The following is a 12,352-nucleotide window of genomic DNA, read 5'->3' as shown; positions in this document are numbered from 1 at the left end:
AGCATAAAAGGCAAAACCAGAGTCAGGTTAAGAGTCCATATTTGGTGCGCCCACCTTTGTTCTACAACCTGAACTCTCTTAATCAGATCTCTTGTAATGTCTTTAAGTCGTCTTTAGGAACAGTTCTCCAGGTGTTTTAAGTGCTTTTTGTTCTCTGTGAAGATGATCCCACGCTGCTTCAATAAAGCTCCGGGTTCTGGGGAGGCCAGTCCATGACCGATAGTGTCCAGGTATTTTATTGCATTGTTAGTATGTTTAGGTTCATTGTCATGCTGAAAAATAAAGCTGTTTCTTTGCAGAAGGTATTACACGGTGGCTCAAACAACGACCGTATGTTTATTCATTTATAATTCTATCAATTTTATCACGGCCTCCAACCCCTCTGGCTAAAATGCAACCATGCAAACCATGACGGAGCCTCTACCATGTTTTACTTGTGTAGTTTGGCATGCCGCATTTACTTGACAACTTCTTGGCAGACATTTTTCTACTGAGACCATTTCTGATGAGGCTTCAGTTTACAGTCAGGTCATGTGTCAGCTGTTTGCTGGATCTTTGGCTACTTCCTGATAACATGACTTTCAGACACTCCTCAGCAGTGTTAGGAGCTGGTTTTATGCTTTAATGATTCATGGGACTGGATTCTAGGATTTAAGGACTGGACAGGAAATGTAAAAAAAATAAAATAAAACAAAACAAATAACACTATTGCTCAGAATAAATTTACAAGAAAGCTTCCAAAGAGATTTCAGGCTTTGCTGAAGAATAAAATACTGACGTTGTAGCTTGTTATAACTGTACAAACTCTCTTTTTGCCGTACAAGCTGTATTCCCATATGTTTCAATGGATCAATGCATCTTTTTTCCATTTTCCTAATGAAATATAAAAACATGAGGGGAGGTTTGAGACTTTGGGGCATCTCTGTAACTACACAAAATGTTCTCCGCTCCATTTTCTTTTTCTCACTTCCTTTTCTTTATTAAGCCCTCATCCCAACTTTTGTTTTAGATGTGTGGCTGCCATCGAACTTAAAATTAAGTAATACGTTTCCTAAAATGATAATGTTCTCAGTTTGTACATTTGATATTGTCAAGTCCGGCTGTGTGGCAGGATCCAGTAGCAGGACAAAAAGCTAAACTAAGTGCGGCAGCTTTATTGCTGTAGCTTGAAAACTCAACAAAATACAAAAAAACAAGAAGTCAGGCAAGAGGGGAAAAGCCTGAGTGAAGGACACAACAAGGAATCGAGGGAAACTGAGGACATAAATACACACAGGCTCAGGAGAGGATGGCCAACAAGTGGGACTCATTACAGAGTAAAGTGACACAGGAAGCAAAACTGAAGATGATGCTGGATCAAAATGAAACAGGAATGAACAAACACAGAGAGCAGGACTAAGACATGTGAACTTGACCCTGGGGCTAAGGATGGACAGACAGAAGACAAGTGGGATGACATATGGGACAAGAAGGGAGAAAACACAGGGAATACAAACATAAACCTAACCTGAGACTGTCATGGTCCTGGGTCATTTTGACCGTGTTCTCAGTTTTCCTGTGGTTTTGTATTTTGTTCCTTATGTTCATTGGATTGTTTGGTTTGTATTTGGATCCCCCCTGTGTCCATGCTGTTATTGTGTTCTGTGTTCTCCTCATCCCCTCGTGTATTCATCCTTGTTCTCTGCCTCTCTCTCTCTGCTCATCTCTGTGTACTGTGTTGTGTTTAAGGTCCACATCTCGGTGTCAGTATTTTCAGTTTCGTGTCCTCCCCGCTCGGTCATGAGTAATTGTCCTCAGCTGTGTTCCCACTTCCCTCATTACCTTCTGTGTATTTATGTCAGAGTGTCCCTTTGCTCCGTGTTGCGTCGTCCCTCTAGGTTGTGTGCATTTCCCGTGTCTTCCCAGCGCCTCAGCTTCAGTTTCTCCCAGTATAGTTTTGTATGACTTCTTATGTTCCTGTTAATAAAGACCTGCCTTTGAGTTCATCCCCGTGTGTCTAGAGCCGTGCATTTGGGTCCTCTCTTGCCTTCACACAGCCGCCGCATGACAGAGACAGGACAGGAAATGCAGAAAGACACTAACATTATGAGGAACCAAAGGACTAGAAGCAAAGATAAACTCAGGAAAAATATTATACTTTATACTAAATAATACAAACTGAACATAAATCATCACTTTAATCCAGAAAAAGTCAAAACAAAAGTCTAATTACTGGGTCAGAGGACAACAATGTTTTTATATGTTTTTATTCATATGTTAGTCAGCAACTAGTTATTCTTCATAACTACTTCCCTGAATCTGCAGTGGGTCATTTATGCACCTGCAGCTTTCCTCGCATGTGGTCATTTCTCACGGTCAAGAAGAAGAGAGAGAGCCCACGGCCCTCATAGGAGTCGTCTTTGAATAACATCACTACTGTTAGTCAAACACGTTTATATTTTTGCTGCTTAGCAAATTAGTTGGACTCAAAATACAGAAGAAAGAGGAAGAGACATTATTACAATCAAAGGGATGTTTCATTTTGTAAAGTGTAACTTTAAAAATTCTGTATTTTTTTTAACCAATTTACATTATTTGGTATTCATTCAGGTGTTGGGGTTTTTTTCAGGAGAAATATCACACTGTGGATGTGGAGGTGAGGACGACTGAGTTGTGTGACGTTTTTCTCTAAGATGCCTTCAGTTACAGGTAATTCTCAGAGTGGATTTCTGGTTAATCCTTCACTCGGTCATGTAAGCAGTTTGGTGCTTTCCCCTAACTAAAATGCATTTCCACTTTTAGAATTGGATTTCAGTTTAAAACTGGTATGTGGACCCACACAGGTGTGGAGCTGCAAAGAGGAAGCAGCTTTAAATGTAAGTGAGTCTATTTTTGTCGGCAGATTCGTAAGAAGTCAGAAAAATAAGAAGCACGTTGACTGTGTGTTGGCTCTCTGCCCAGACTGTAAATGTGTGTGTGTGTGTGTGTGTGTGTGTGTGTGTGTGTGTGTGTACACGCCTACTTCCAACTAAAACCACACGACACACCCACAAACTCAGTGACTTGGAGAGCGGTGCAGTGCAGCCGTGAACACACACTACAGGACAGACGGGTAAACGATGAGCCTGTGACGAGATGAGCGGTGAGTGAAAATGTTCAGTTAATTAATGGAGAAATTAAAAAGCTGGAAGCAGCGAAGGGTTAAAAGAAACTCTTCACCCAACAGGCTCAGATTGTGCTTTCCTTCACAGCCTTACATGGACTTCAGCAGCGTTAGAAACTGACGGCTCTGTGTTCTGTTTCCTGACACATCAGCTGCTGTCTTTGAACGTCTGCCTTTAATTTTAACTGGATCAGGTGGAAACCTGTGTCATCTCTGTGTCTTAAGTTTGTACTTTATGTTTTTAAGACATTAAAGAAATGACAGAAAAATGTAAACAGGAGCTCAAAGATGTAAAAATAATAAGAAGAAGGAAAATAACTGTGAAAAAAGCTTTTCTATAAGAAGAAACCTTTGAAATGTAGTAAGTCTCTGTGATTTAAAAACCTCCTTTCTCCTTGTCATCACGGTGAAACAGAGCTTAAGCTTTTGAACAATGAGTGATGCTGAAATCGGTGAAGCTGATCTGAAATCCTCAGGTGCAGCTCTGTGAAACCTGATGCGACAGAGAATAAACGGGAAATAAAGCAACATCAAACATAGAGTGCTTCCAGATGGGCTCTTTCATAACATTGAGAAAGTGGCATCCTGGATCCATTAGAGGGGCCGTAAAGGTGGGCAAGGTTTAAAAAAGCATTTTATAGTCTAACAAAAATAACTCAGCACCTACAGACAGAATGATGTAAATGATAACAAAGCAAACAGAAGAGCCAAAGGACTTCAGGAAGATGCTAAATAACCTGAAGGAGACACAAAACGACCACATGAAATACCACAACGAGCTTTTATGTGACTGCAAACTCAAAGTGACGACAGTGAGAAACACAACAGGTTGAAAGCAGCCAGGAGACAATAAAATCCTAACATAACATGATCACAGAGCCTGTTTTTAATCACAAATCACTGCTTTTTACTATTGAATAAGGTTTGCTAAAAAGGGTAAAAACACACTATAAAAATAAGACACAATAAAACATGTTTGCCTAAAAACGTCTTCATTATTAAACAGGTTGTAATGAAAATGTTTACTCCACTGCTCTCAACCTGGTTGTGAAAACAAGTCTGGGTGTATGGCAACCTGTGGGTGCGCTCGAATATTCAGTCTTGCTTGGGAAGTTTCCCAGCTAAGACAAGTGGCCTGTTATTAGTTGGGTGGCAGCCATAATGAGAGCTGTTTGAATTGTCCCAATGCCACAGAAAGGTGCTTCAGTGCTTATGTCATCCTTCAGCAGAGGAAACAAGGCTTCATCCTTTTTGACGCAACAGGAGGCAACTGCATCCTATGATTCATAGCTGTGCACCATTTTTTAAATGATTGTGTGTATATTAATAATAAGTTTTGTGCTGTAACCTGTAGATCAGTTTAGAACTTTTGACAACACCTGAAAATCATACGAAGAATGTAGATCTTATATAAGCTCTCTAAATTATTACGACTTTAATAAAGTGAAAAAAAGAATTAAAATTGATTCATGTTTACTTCAGGTAAGCTGGGATAAGTGATGGATGGTGAGAATTTTTCATCAGCCATAAAAACCTCAAACAAAGAGCAACAAAAAATCAATTATTTAAAGGTTATTTGTTTCTTTGTTTCTAAAACTCCAGCCTTTATAATGAACTGATCTTTTTCATTTATATAACCCAATTAAAACAGCTGGGGTGAAGTATGATGAACATTTTGTACTCCATGTGGAAGAGAGCTGGAGATTAATAATAAGTAATAATTAAATGTAGAGAGGTATAAATACACAGTGAGTGAAAAAGAAACACTGACTGTATCCAAGTCCCACAGAGCGAGAGTGAAGTGCTCTAATAGGGTGATATGGTACTACAAGGTCATTAAGATAAGATGGGCCTGATTATTTAAGACCTTGTATGTGAGGAGCAGGATTTTGAATTCTGGATTTAACAGGAAGCCAAAACAGGAGAAATCTGCTCTCTCTTTCTAGTCCCTGTCAGGACTCTTGCTGCAGCATTTTGGATCAGCTGAAGGCTTTTCAGGGAGTTTTTAGGACATCCTGATAATAATGAATTACAGTCGTCCAGCCTGGAAGTAATAAATGCATGAACTAGTTTTTAGTGTCACTCTGAGATAGTCACAAAAAGTTAGTCAGTGGTGCTAGTGTCATTATATATAAATGATATAAAAATGTACTGTTTATAAGGTTGGAGAGACGGAGAAATAAGTTGGATGAGTGGCAAAGCATTTCTCCCACTGAAAAACCTCCATCCAGATGAACAAAATCTCTTTAATAAACTGAAGCTCAGTTCACAACCAGCTCCTCTGCATTTTCAACAAGTCTGAGCTCATTAAAATGAATCCAAATGTTTGATGACTCTTTCTTAATGTGATTTTTCCAAACTCTCCACATGCTCTGACTGTTTAACTCATTGTTGGAAGCTCATCATTTGAAAATGTTTCAGGCATATAAGTTGAAAATATTGGCTCAATAGTTTTGAATGCATATTTAGTAAATATGATAACAGTCTCTGATCTGTGTGAGTTTACAGAAATGCTCTTACAAATAACTCACATGTGTTTCTTCCTCTATTTCAAATGAACACCTCTGTGTTCAAACACCAGGAGATGAAGCTTCTTTTTCTTTCTCAGAAACAGACTCGTTAGTGTTAACCACAGAGGACAAACACACAGAACTTAACATGGTGTGAACATCTACAGACAGACTAATATATATTTGACTGATACCATCATGCTGTTAAATGTAAAATCATTTACTCATAATCCAAACTGGGTTTATTTTACACATCATCACCAGTTTCTTAAATTCAGCTACTTTTGCTTCTATGACATAATTAATCTTAATCTAATTTAATGTCAACCTAATTTAACATTAAATCTTAATTCCGTCCAGCTCAGTGTCTCTGACTCCTCCCACTACAACACTGAACAAACCAAGAGCACCAAATGCTGCAGTTCCTCTAATGTCCACTGGAGATTTATCGAGTCAGTCACTCTCCATAGACACTCATGTGAACATGTTCAACTTTACAGCAGAAATAAAAATGTATACAACCTGCTATTAAAAATATATTTGGTCTCTATAGCTAACACGCCTTTATAACTCACCTGTTCAAATGTTAATGAGGCTGAAAGTTTGCATTATTAGGGGCGTGGCCTCTTTGAGAGGTGGCTGGACACAGGCTGCTGTAACTGCCAACTGTCTGTTAGGCTTCACCTCAGCCAATTGGACCTCTGGACCATCTTTGTGCTTCGGGGGTATTTTTAATGCAAATGTGTAACCAATACTATGTGGCTCATTGCATAAACAAACATTAGCAGTTCTGGTAAGTTTAAATCTAGGATCTTGTTTTTATGTTACAAAGCTCTATTTAGCAGCTATCAGTGCCTTTCTGTTGACTCCTTACAGTCTATGGAAGCAGCTTGATAACCAAGCTATCTGACACTAGCTAATAAATTAGCACTGCACCCTTTCATCAAAACTAAATCGCTCTTGGCAATAAAGACAAACATGATGTTGCTAAAAATGTTAAGGCTGGAAAAAGCAGTGGAGATTTAAAACAGAGAGATTCAAATCTCCATGTTTGAATGAAGAGAACATACAGTTCACACCTCACCCTGGGCCCCCAAAATGACTTCTGCTTTGTTTGACTGTCTGCTGTTGGTCTGTGATACTTTAATATCAGTGTATGTGAATCATCTTCAGCAGCTTTTTCTGAATATGCTGAAATTTGACGGTGATATAATCATAATTAAATCATAACGAAACCAGATATATCAGGAAGCATCAATGTTTAAAACAAGTGAGAACAAACCCTCAGAAGGAAGGCGTTTGCTGTGGGAATAAGTGCTAAGAAATTAAAAAAAGAAATACAAATCACATTTTTATTTTCCTACTGCAGATTTGCTGCAAAATGCTTTTTTTAATTCCATGTATTGTATGTATTTTTTGAGTTTTTTCATTTCACTTCTACAAAAGAGGCACATAAAAAACACATAAAAAGCATATTTTTTAAGACATGAAACATTTTTATAAAACCATGAAGCTGTGATTCCTTATTAAAGGACACTTTAAAAAATCCATGATGCAATATATGAGTCCTATGGGTCTATGGGTTTTCTCAGTGAGAAAAAAAAAGGCTTAAGACATGTAAAAATCTGTGGATGTCCTCTGGTCTGAGGTGCTGGGGGGACCAGTTAGAGACCAGCAGCTGGACGTCAGTGGTTGGACTGGTGGACTACTTCAGTGAAGAGTAGACGACGTCTGGCTCTGGTTTAAAGTCTGAACACAAACACACACAGTTCAAACAACAGGAAACATGATTACAAGCTTTGTAGTTCAATCAAGACCTCCAATCTCCACCTCTCTGCATCACACACTCCCAGTTCAGACATTACTGGGAACCAGCTCAGATACAAATCACAGAGTGTCATGTCTGTGTGTAGGCAGGCAGGAAGAGAGGACCCAAAATGCAGGACTCACTGAGGAGGAAGTAACTCAAAACACACAGCTTTATTGCTGGTAAGAAGCAGAACAGAAAAACACTAAACTGGAAGAACAGAATAACGAGGCAGGTAGGCTGGCTGGCAAACAGAACACACAGAGGAAGCGAGGGTGAACAGACGTTAACGACACGACACCGAGTAGGGAAGACACAGACACTAAATACAAGAGGTGAACGGAGCGAAGAGGAAACAGCTGGGAGACACGGCTGACGCTGATTACACTGACGAGACAGGGAGAGCACAAAGCTGAACGCACTGACACAGACCTACAAAATAAAACAGGAAGCACACGACAGACAGAGACACAGACTCGTAAACAGACATAATGACGTCATGGACAGACAGAGGGACATACGGGCAGAGAAGAATAAGCACAGGCAACCTAAACCAAACATGAGGGCAAGATAACAAAACCTAAACCAGAAATAATCATCATCGTCATCATCATCATCATCATCGGATAACTAAAGAATCAGAATATAATTATAATCAAAACAGTATCACCAGAGAATAAGAACTAATCCATAATGCAAAAATAAACCAAAACATAAGAAACTCAAAATGCTGGGTGAACCGACCCAGGACCGTGACACAGAGCTTCCATATGAATAACATTGTAGTCTAATTCAGATGTTGGTTGATGTTCTGATATAAGATATTCACAGCAATTCACCTTATTTTTACCAACTCAGAGACCTTTTTGTACGACCTTCTCTACTCCGTTAGTACATTTCCCCCAGAAAAGGCCAAGAAAGTCATTTATATCATTTATGGAGGCTTTTGGCTCTTGTGCAGGTTGTCTTCAGACTGTTGATCATCACTGTAACACTGTAACAACAGTCTGTAACATCACTGTAAGTTTGAGTATCTTTAATCTGATATTACATAACAGATGCTGTATTTCTACATTTGAAGTGGACATTTTCTGCCAATTTCCAGCTGCATGTTTTTTTTTCTACTACAGTAGCTTTGCATGATTCACAGTTCAGTATAATCCTTCTTTACATGGGGCCTTTGTGCAGCCAACTGTGTTCCCTCCTGTCCCTTTAATCAAAACTCTCTTCTGATTGGTTGATTAAACAGCATGTGGGTGGGGCTTTAATGGTTGAGATGGACATATTGATACCCTGCCTCTGTGACATCATTCACACACAACAACAAATAAAAATAGACTGTGGTAGAGTGTTTGGAGCACTCTGCTTTCTGAGCTTTTGGCTCACAGAGATGATTATTATTATTATTATTATTATTATTATTATTATTATTATTATTATTATTATTATTGTTATTATTATTATTATTATTATTATTATTACTGTGATGATATTTGTTGTATATAAATGTATTAAAAGTTAATAAAAACGTAATATCATAGTTGTTGTTCAGCATTGTTTCAAGACCAACAGGGTGAATTTAATGAAGCTCACATCTTGCTGCTCATGGTTCTTTAAGTGAACTAGACAACTTAACAGGAAATCATTTGTCACGGAGAGCTCACAAGTCTGAGCTCGAAGACTGAGCATTGATGTGGTTAGCTTAGCTTAGCATGATGTGTGGAAACAGGTTGTGGGGTTGGGTTGTCTCTGTTAAAGAGCAGTTGTACCTTGGACTCCTCTTTCTGATGGTTTTGTCTCCAATACTGACGTCTTCAGCTCTCACTGCTGAGTAAACCACAGTTGTATAAATCTCTGCAAAACAAAACACATTTAAATTACAGCAGGTATGAAATCTGCACATTTTCTTTATTATTTGTAATGTCTATAAAAAAAATCACACATTTTTTTTACAGAGAGCAGCAGGTTTTTGCTTTTTTTCTCATTTGAACACCTCTGAGTAAGAGGAACTGCCGGCTTTTGTGTGAAAAAGGAAGCTGGTGTCCACAAAGCTGCCATCTTCTTTCAATACAATCAGACACACTTCATCATGAAGCGAATATGTTGTCCCAACATGAAAACTGTTATTAGCCAAAGTAGCACACGCGGCAGTGACAAGTCTAACCAGAACAACAAAACTCTCTCTGAGACTGGAAACCACCTAAGATCCCAGATACAGTGTTTCCAGTGAATGTATGTTACATTTTTTCCTGTGTTGTCACTCTGCATTTAACTTTCAGCAACAGGAAGTTGCTGCTGTGGTTTTACACGCAGGAGGTAATAAAAATATATTTAATGAAGACAAATCATCACATTAAGACCCTCTGAGAGAATGAAGGAAAAACACATAATGATATTTTCTCTCTCCATACCTTTAACATTACAATTTGTTGACAACTTGTGTGTCACTAAAACCAAAATCAAACACATCTGAGCAGTTACAGCTCTGACACCTGTTCTCTGGGCCAGACGAGCCACATTTGAATCAAACTATTCAAATGAGCTTTTTTTTCATTCAAAACAACTGGCTGCCATCTCAATGCAGTGCAGACTGACAACAACCCACCTTCAGGTTTCAGGTCAACATCTCTTCTCACCAGTAGAGCCAGTAACACCAGTAGAACCACAACACAGACTGACCCAACAGAGATTAACACAGGAAGAACAAGATGCGGGGCTGATGTAGGGATAGAGGTGGATGTAGATACAGGTGTGGGAGTAGATGGAGATGTGTTTGTAGGTTTCCCTTAAATAGACAAACAATAATCATTAGTTTATTGTGAATGTTGAAAGCTGCAGAAACACAGACAGGTGAGTGTGTCACCTGTGACAGTGATCCAGCTGGATGGAGACTCTCCATGACCGCTGATGTCACACTTGTAGAGGCCTTCATCAGACCTGGAAACATGCTGGATGGTCATGTGACCTGTAGGCTGCTTCCTGATGAGGGAGCCATCTTTATAGAAAGCAGCTGGGAGGTTGGAGGGAGTGGTCGTTGTTTTACAGAGCAGAGTGACGTCATCTCCCTCCATCACAGGGAGGACAGGACTCTGCAGGATCACTGATCCACCTCAACACAGAGACAAACTACAGCATTTCATCCATTTACACACAGCTTCATCAACACTAACTCCACACACTCAGCTTACCAGTGACTGTCAGCTTAACCATGTTACTGATGGGACCCTCTCTGGACTCACACCAGTAAACTCCACTGTCTGACAGGATGATGTAGCTCATGTTACAGGAAGAACCAACTAGTTTTCCCCACCCATCTCCACACTGAGTGGTGTTTCCTATATTTGTGTTTCTCCTCAGAGTCCATCCAGCAGAGCTGTCGTCCTCCTCACAGCTCAGAGACACAAAGTCTCCTTCAAAGAACTGAGAGCTGCTGGGACTCACAGTCAGACGAGCTGTGAGGGTTAAAATGAAAAACTGATGATCTGTTAGACTTTACATTGTGAAACATGAACCCAATCAGGTCATATCAGTGAACATTTCTCAGGTTTAAACTGTGACAGAAGAAGGTTACTGACCTTGGTTTGTTGTGCAGCTCAGCAGTGAGATCAGAACTAAAGAGAAATGACACTCAGGTTGATTTGAGGTGAACATAAAGAACAACTTCGTAATATTTGATAATAATGAAATAAAACTAATATAAAATATCTAAAATAAAACTGATCACATCATTTCATATTTTATGCTCTAATGTAGTTACTGTTACACAAGGAATCACATACAGTTGTGTTATAATAATACGTAACTGTATGTATTAGTAAATACAAAAGACTAGCACTAAACTAAGGTCTGTCCTCTGCTCTGTTCACACAAACACCAACATTTTATTTCATCTTTTCACTCATAAATTCATCAGTAACTCTGTGAAACTTCAGACCTGCAGTTGGTCCTCGTGGTGTTTTGAACTTGAATTCAGCCTGATTTGTTTTTCATGTCTTCTCCTCCATCATCAGTTATCAGGAGAGCAGACAGTCAAAGTACAAGAATTCAAACAAACACAGAGATTCTACTTACAGAGCAGACACAGCACAGATGTTTCCTTCATCGTCCTTCTCACTCATTTGAGCTTTTTTTCATTTCTCTCACTGACACCAAGTAAAGCCCGCCCTCTTCCTCTGAGTCTGTTTCTTCCTCTATTTGTACAGAGTTATTGGTGGATTTCTAACCTCTTAATGATTCATGTGATAAATTTATTCCAGAATATGAACTTAGACACTCTGCAGTTCCTCTTTTGTTGCAAAACATTTAAAATTAAGTTGTTTTTTTAAGTGTAACACACAGAAACACATAAAACCTTTTGTGCTTTCAGAAGTTAAGAAACCAGCAACGTTGTTTTGACATAATTTGAGGTTAACTGAGATGATTACATGATATTTGAGTTTCTCTGTGATAATCGATAAAGCACATCCTGACATTTATGACTTCATTCACAAAAATATCATTTAAAACGTCGACTCTACTTCAGTCTGCTGTCAGTGTTGCAGCTTAGTTAATGAAACAAACTATAACCAGTATAACCATTTAGTGGACGGCCCCCTGGGGCAGCATGGTGATGCTGTTGTCTGACTGGAAGAAGGTGCTGGGTTTGAATCCAGCCTCCATCTTTCTGTGTGGGGTCTGCATGGTTGTTTCTGGGCACTCTGCTTCTCCCACAGCCCACAGTCAGGCAGTTAGATTAACCTGTGAGTCTAAGTTGGTCGTAGATGTGAATGTTTGTGTGTCTGTGTTAGACACAAGACTGATAGGAGACGTGCAGAGTTTATCCAGCCTGTTAACCTGTGGTAGCTGGAATATAATGAACACCATCCTCACACATGGTTTATATATGACCACTAG

At 39.2% G+C, this 12,352-nt stretch overlaps 1 protein-coding gene across 1 annotated transcript in view; it reads right to left on the bottom strand.

Annotated features, from left to right (window-relative positions):
* Positions 1-11,561, bottom strand: part of LOC148103442 (low affinity immunoglobulin gamma Fc region receptor III-like) — a 61,264-nt gene extending 49,703 nt beyond the window's left edge. Inside the window, exons 1-4 of the mRNA XM_087838107.1 lie at positions 11,531-11,561; positions 11,035-11,070; positions 10,648-10,911; positions 10,323-10,568 (exon numbers count right to left, since the gene is read on the bottom strand). Of these exons, the coding sequence (XP_087694233.1) occupies positions 10,323-10,568; positions 10,648-10,911; positions 11,035-11,070; positions 11,531-11,561 (577 nt within the window). The remainder of the gene's footprint in view (positions 1-10,322; positions 10,569-10,647; positions 10,912-11,034; positions 11,071-11,530) is intronic.
* Between the last annotated feature and the right edge of the window lie 791 nt (positions 11,562-12,352).

This window comes from Neolamprologus brichardi, chromosome 3 (genome assembly GCF_056152115.1).
Source record: "Neolamprologus brichardi isolate AB-2024 chromosome 3, ASM5615211v1, whole genome shotgun sequence".
In the NCBI taxonomy this organism is placed as follows: domain Eukaryota; kingdom Metazoa; phylum Chordata; class Actinopteri; order Cichliformes; family Cichlidae; genus Neolamprologus; species Neolamprologus brichardi.
Note: the sequence above shows the minus strand (reverse complement) of the source record. Positions and strands in the feature narration are given on the sequence as shown.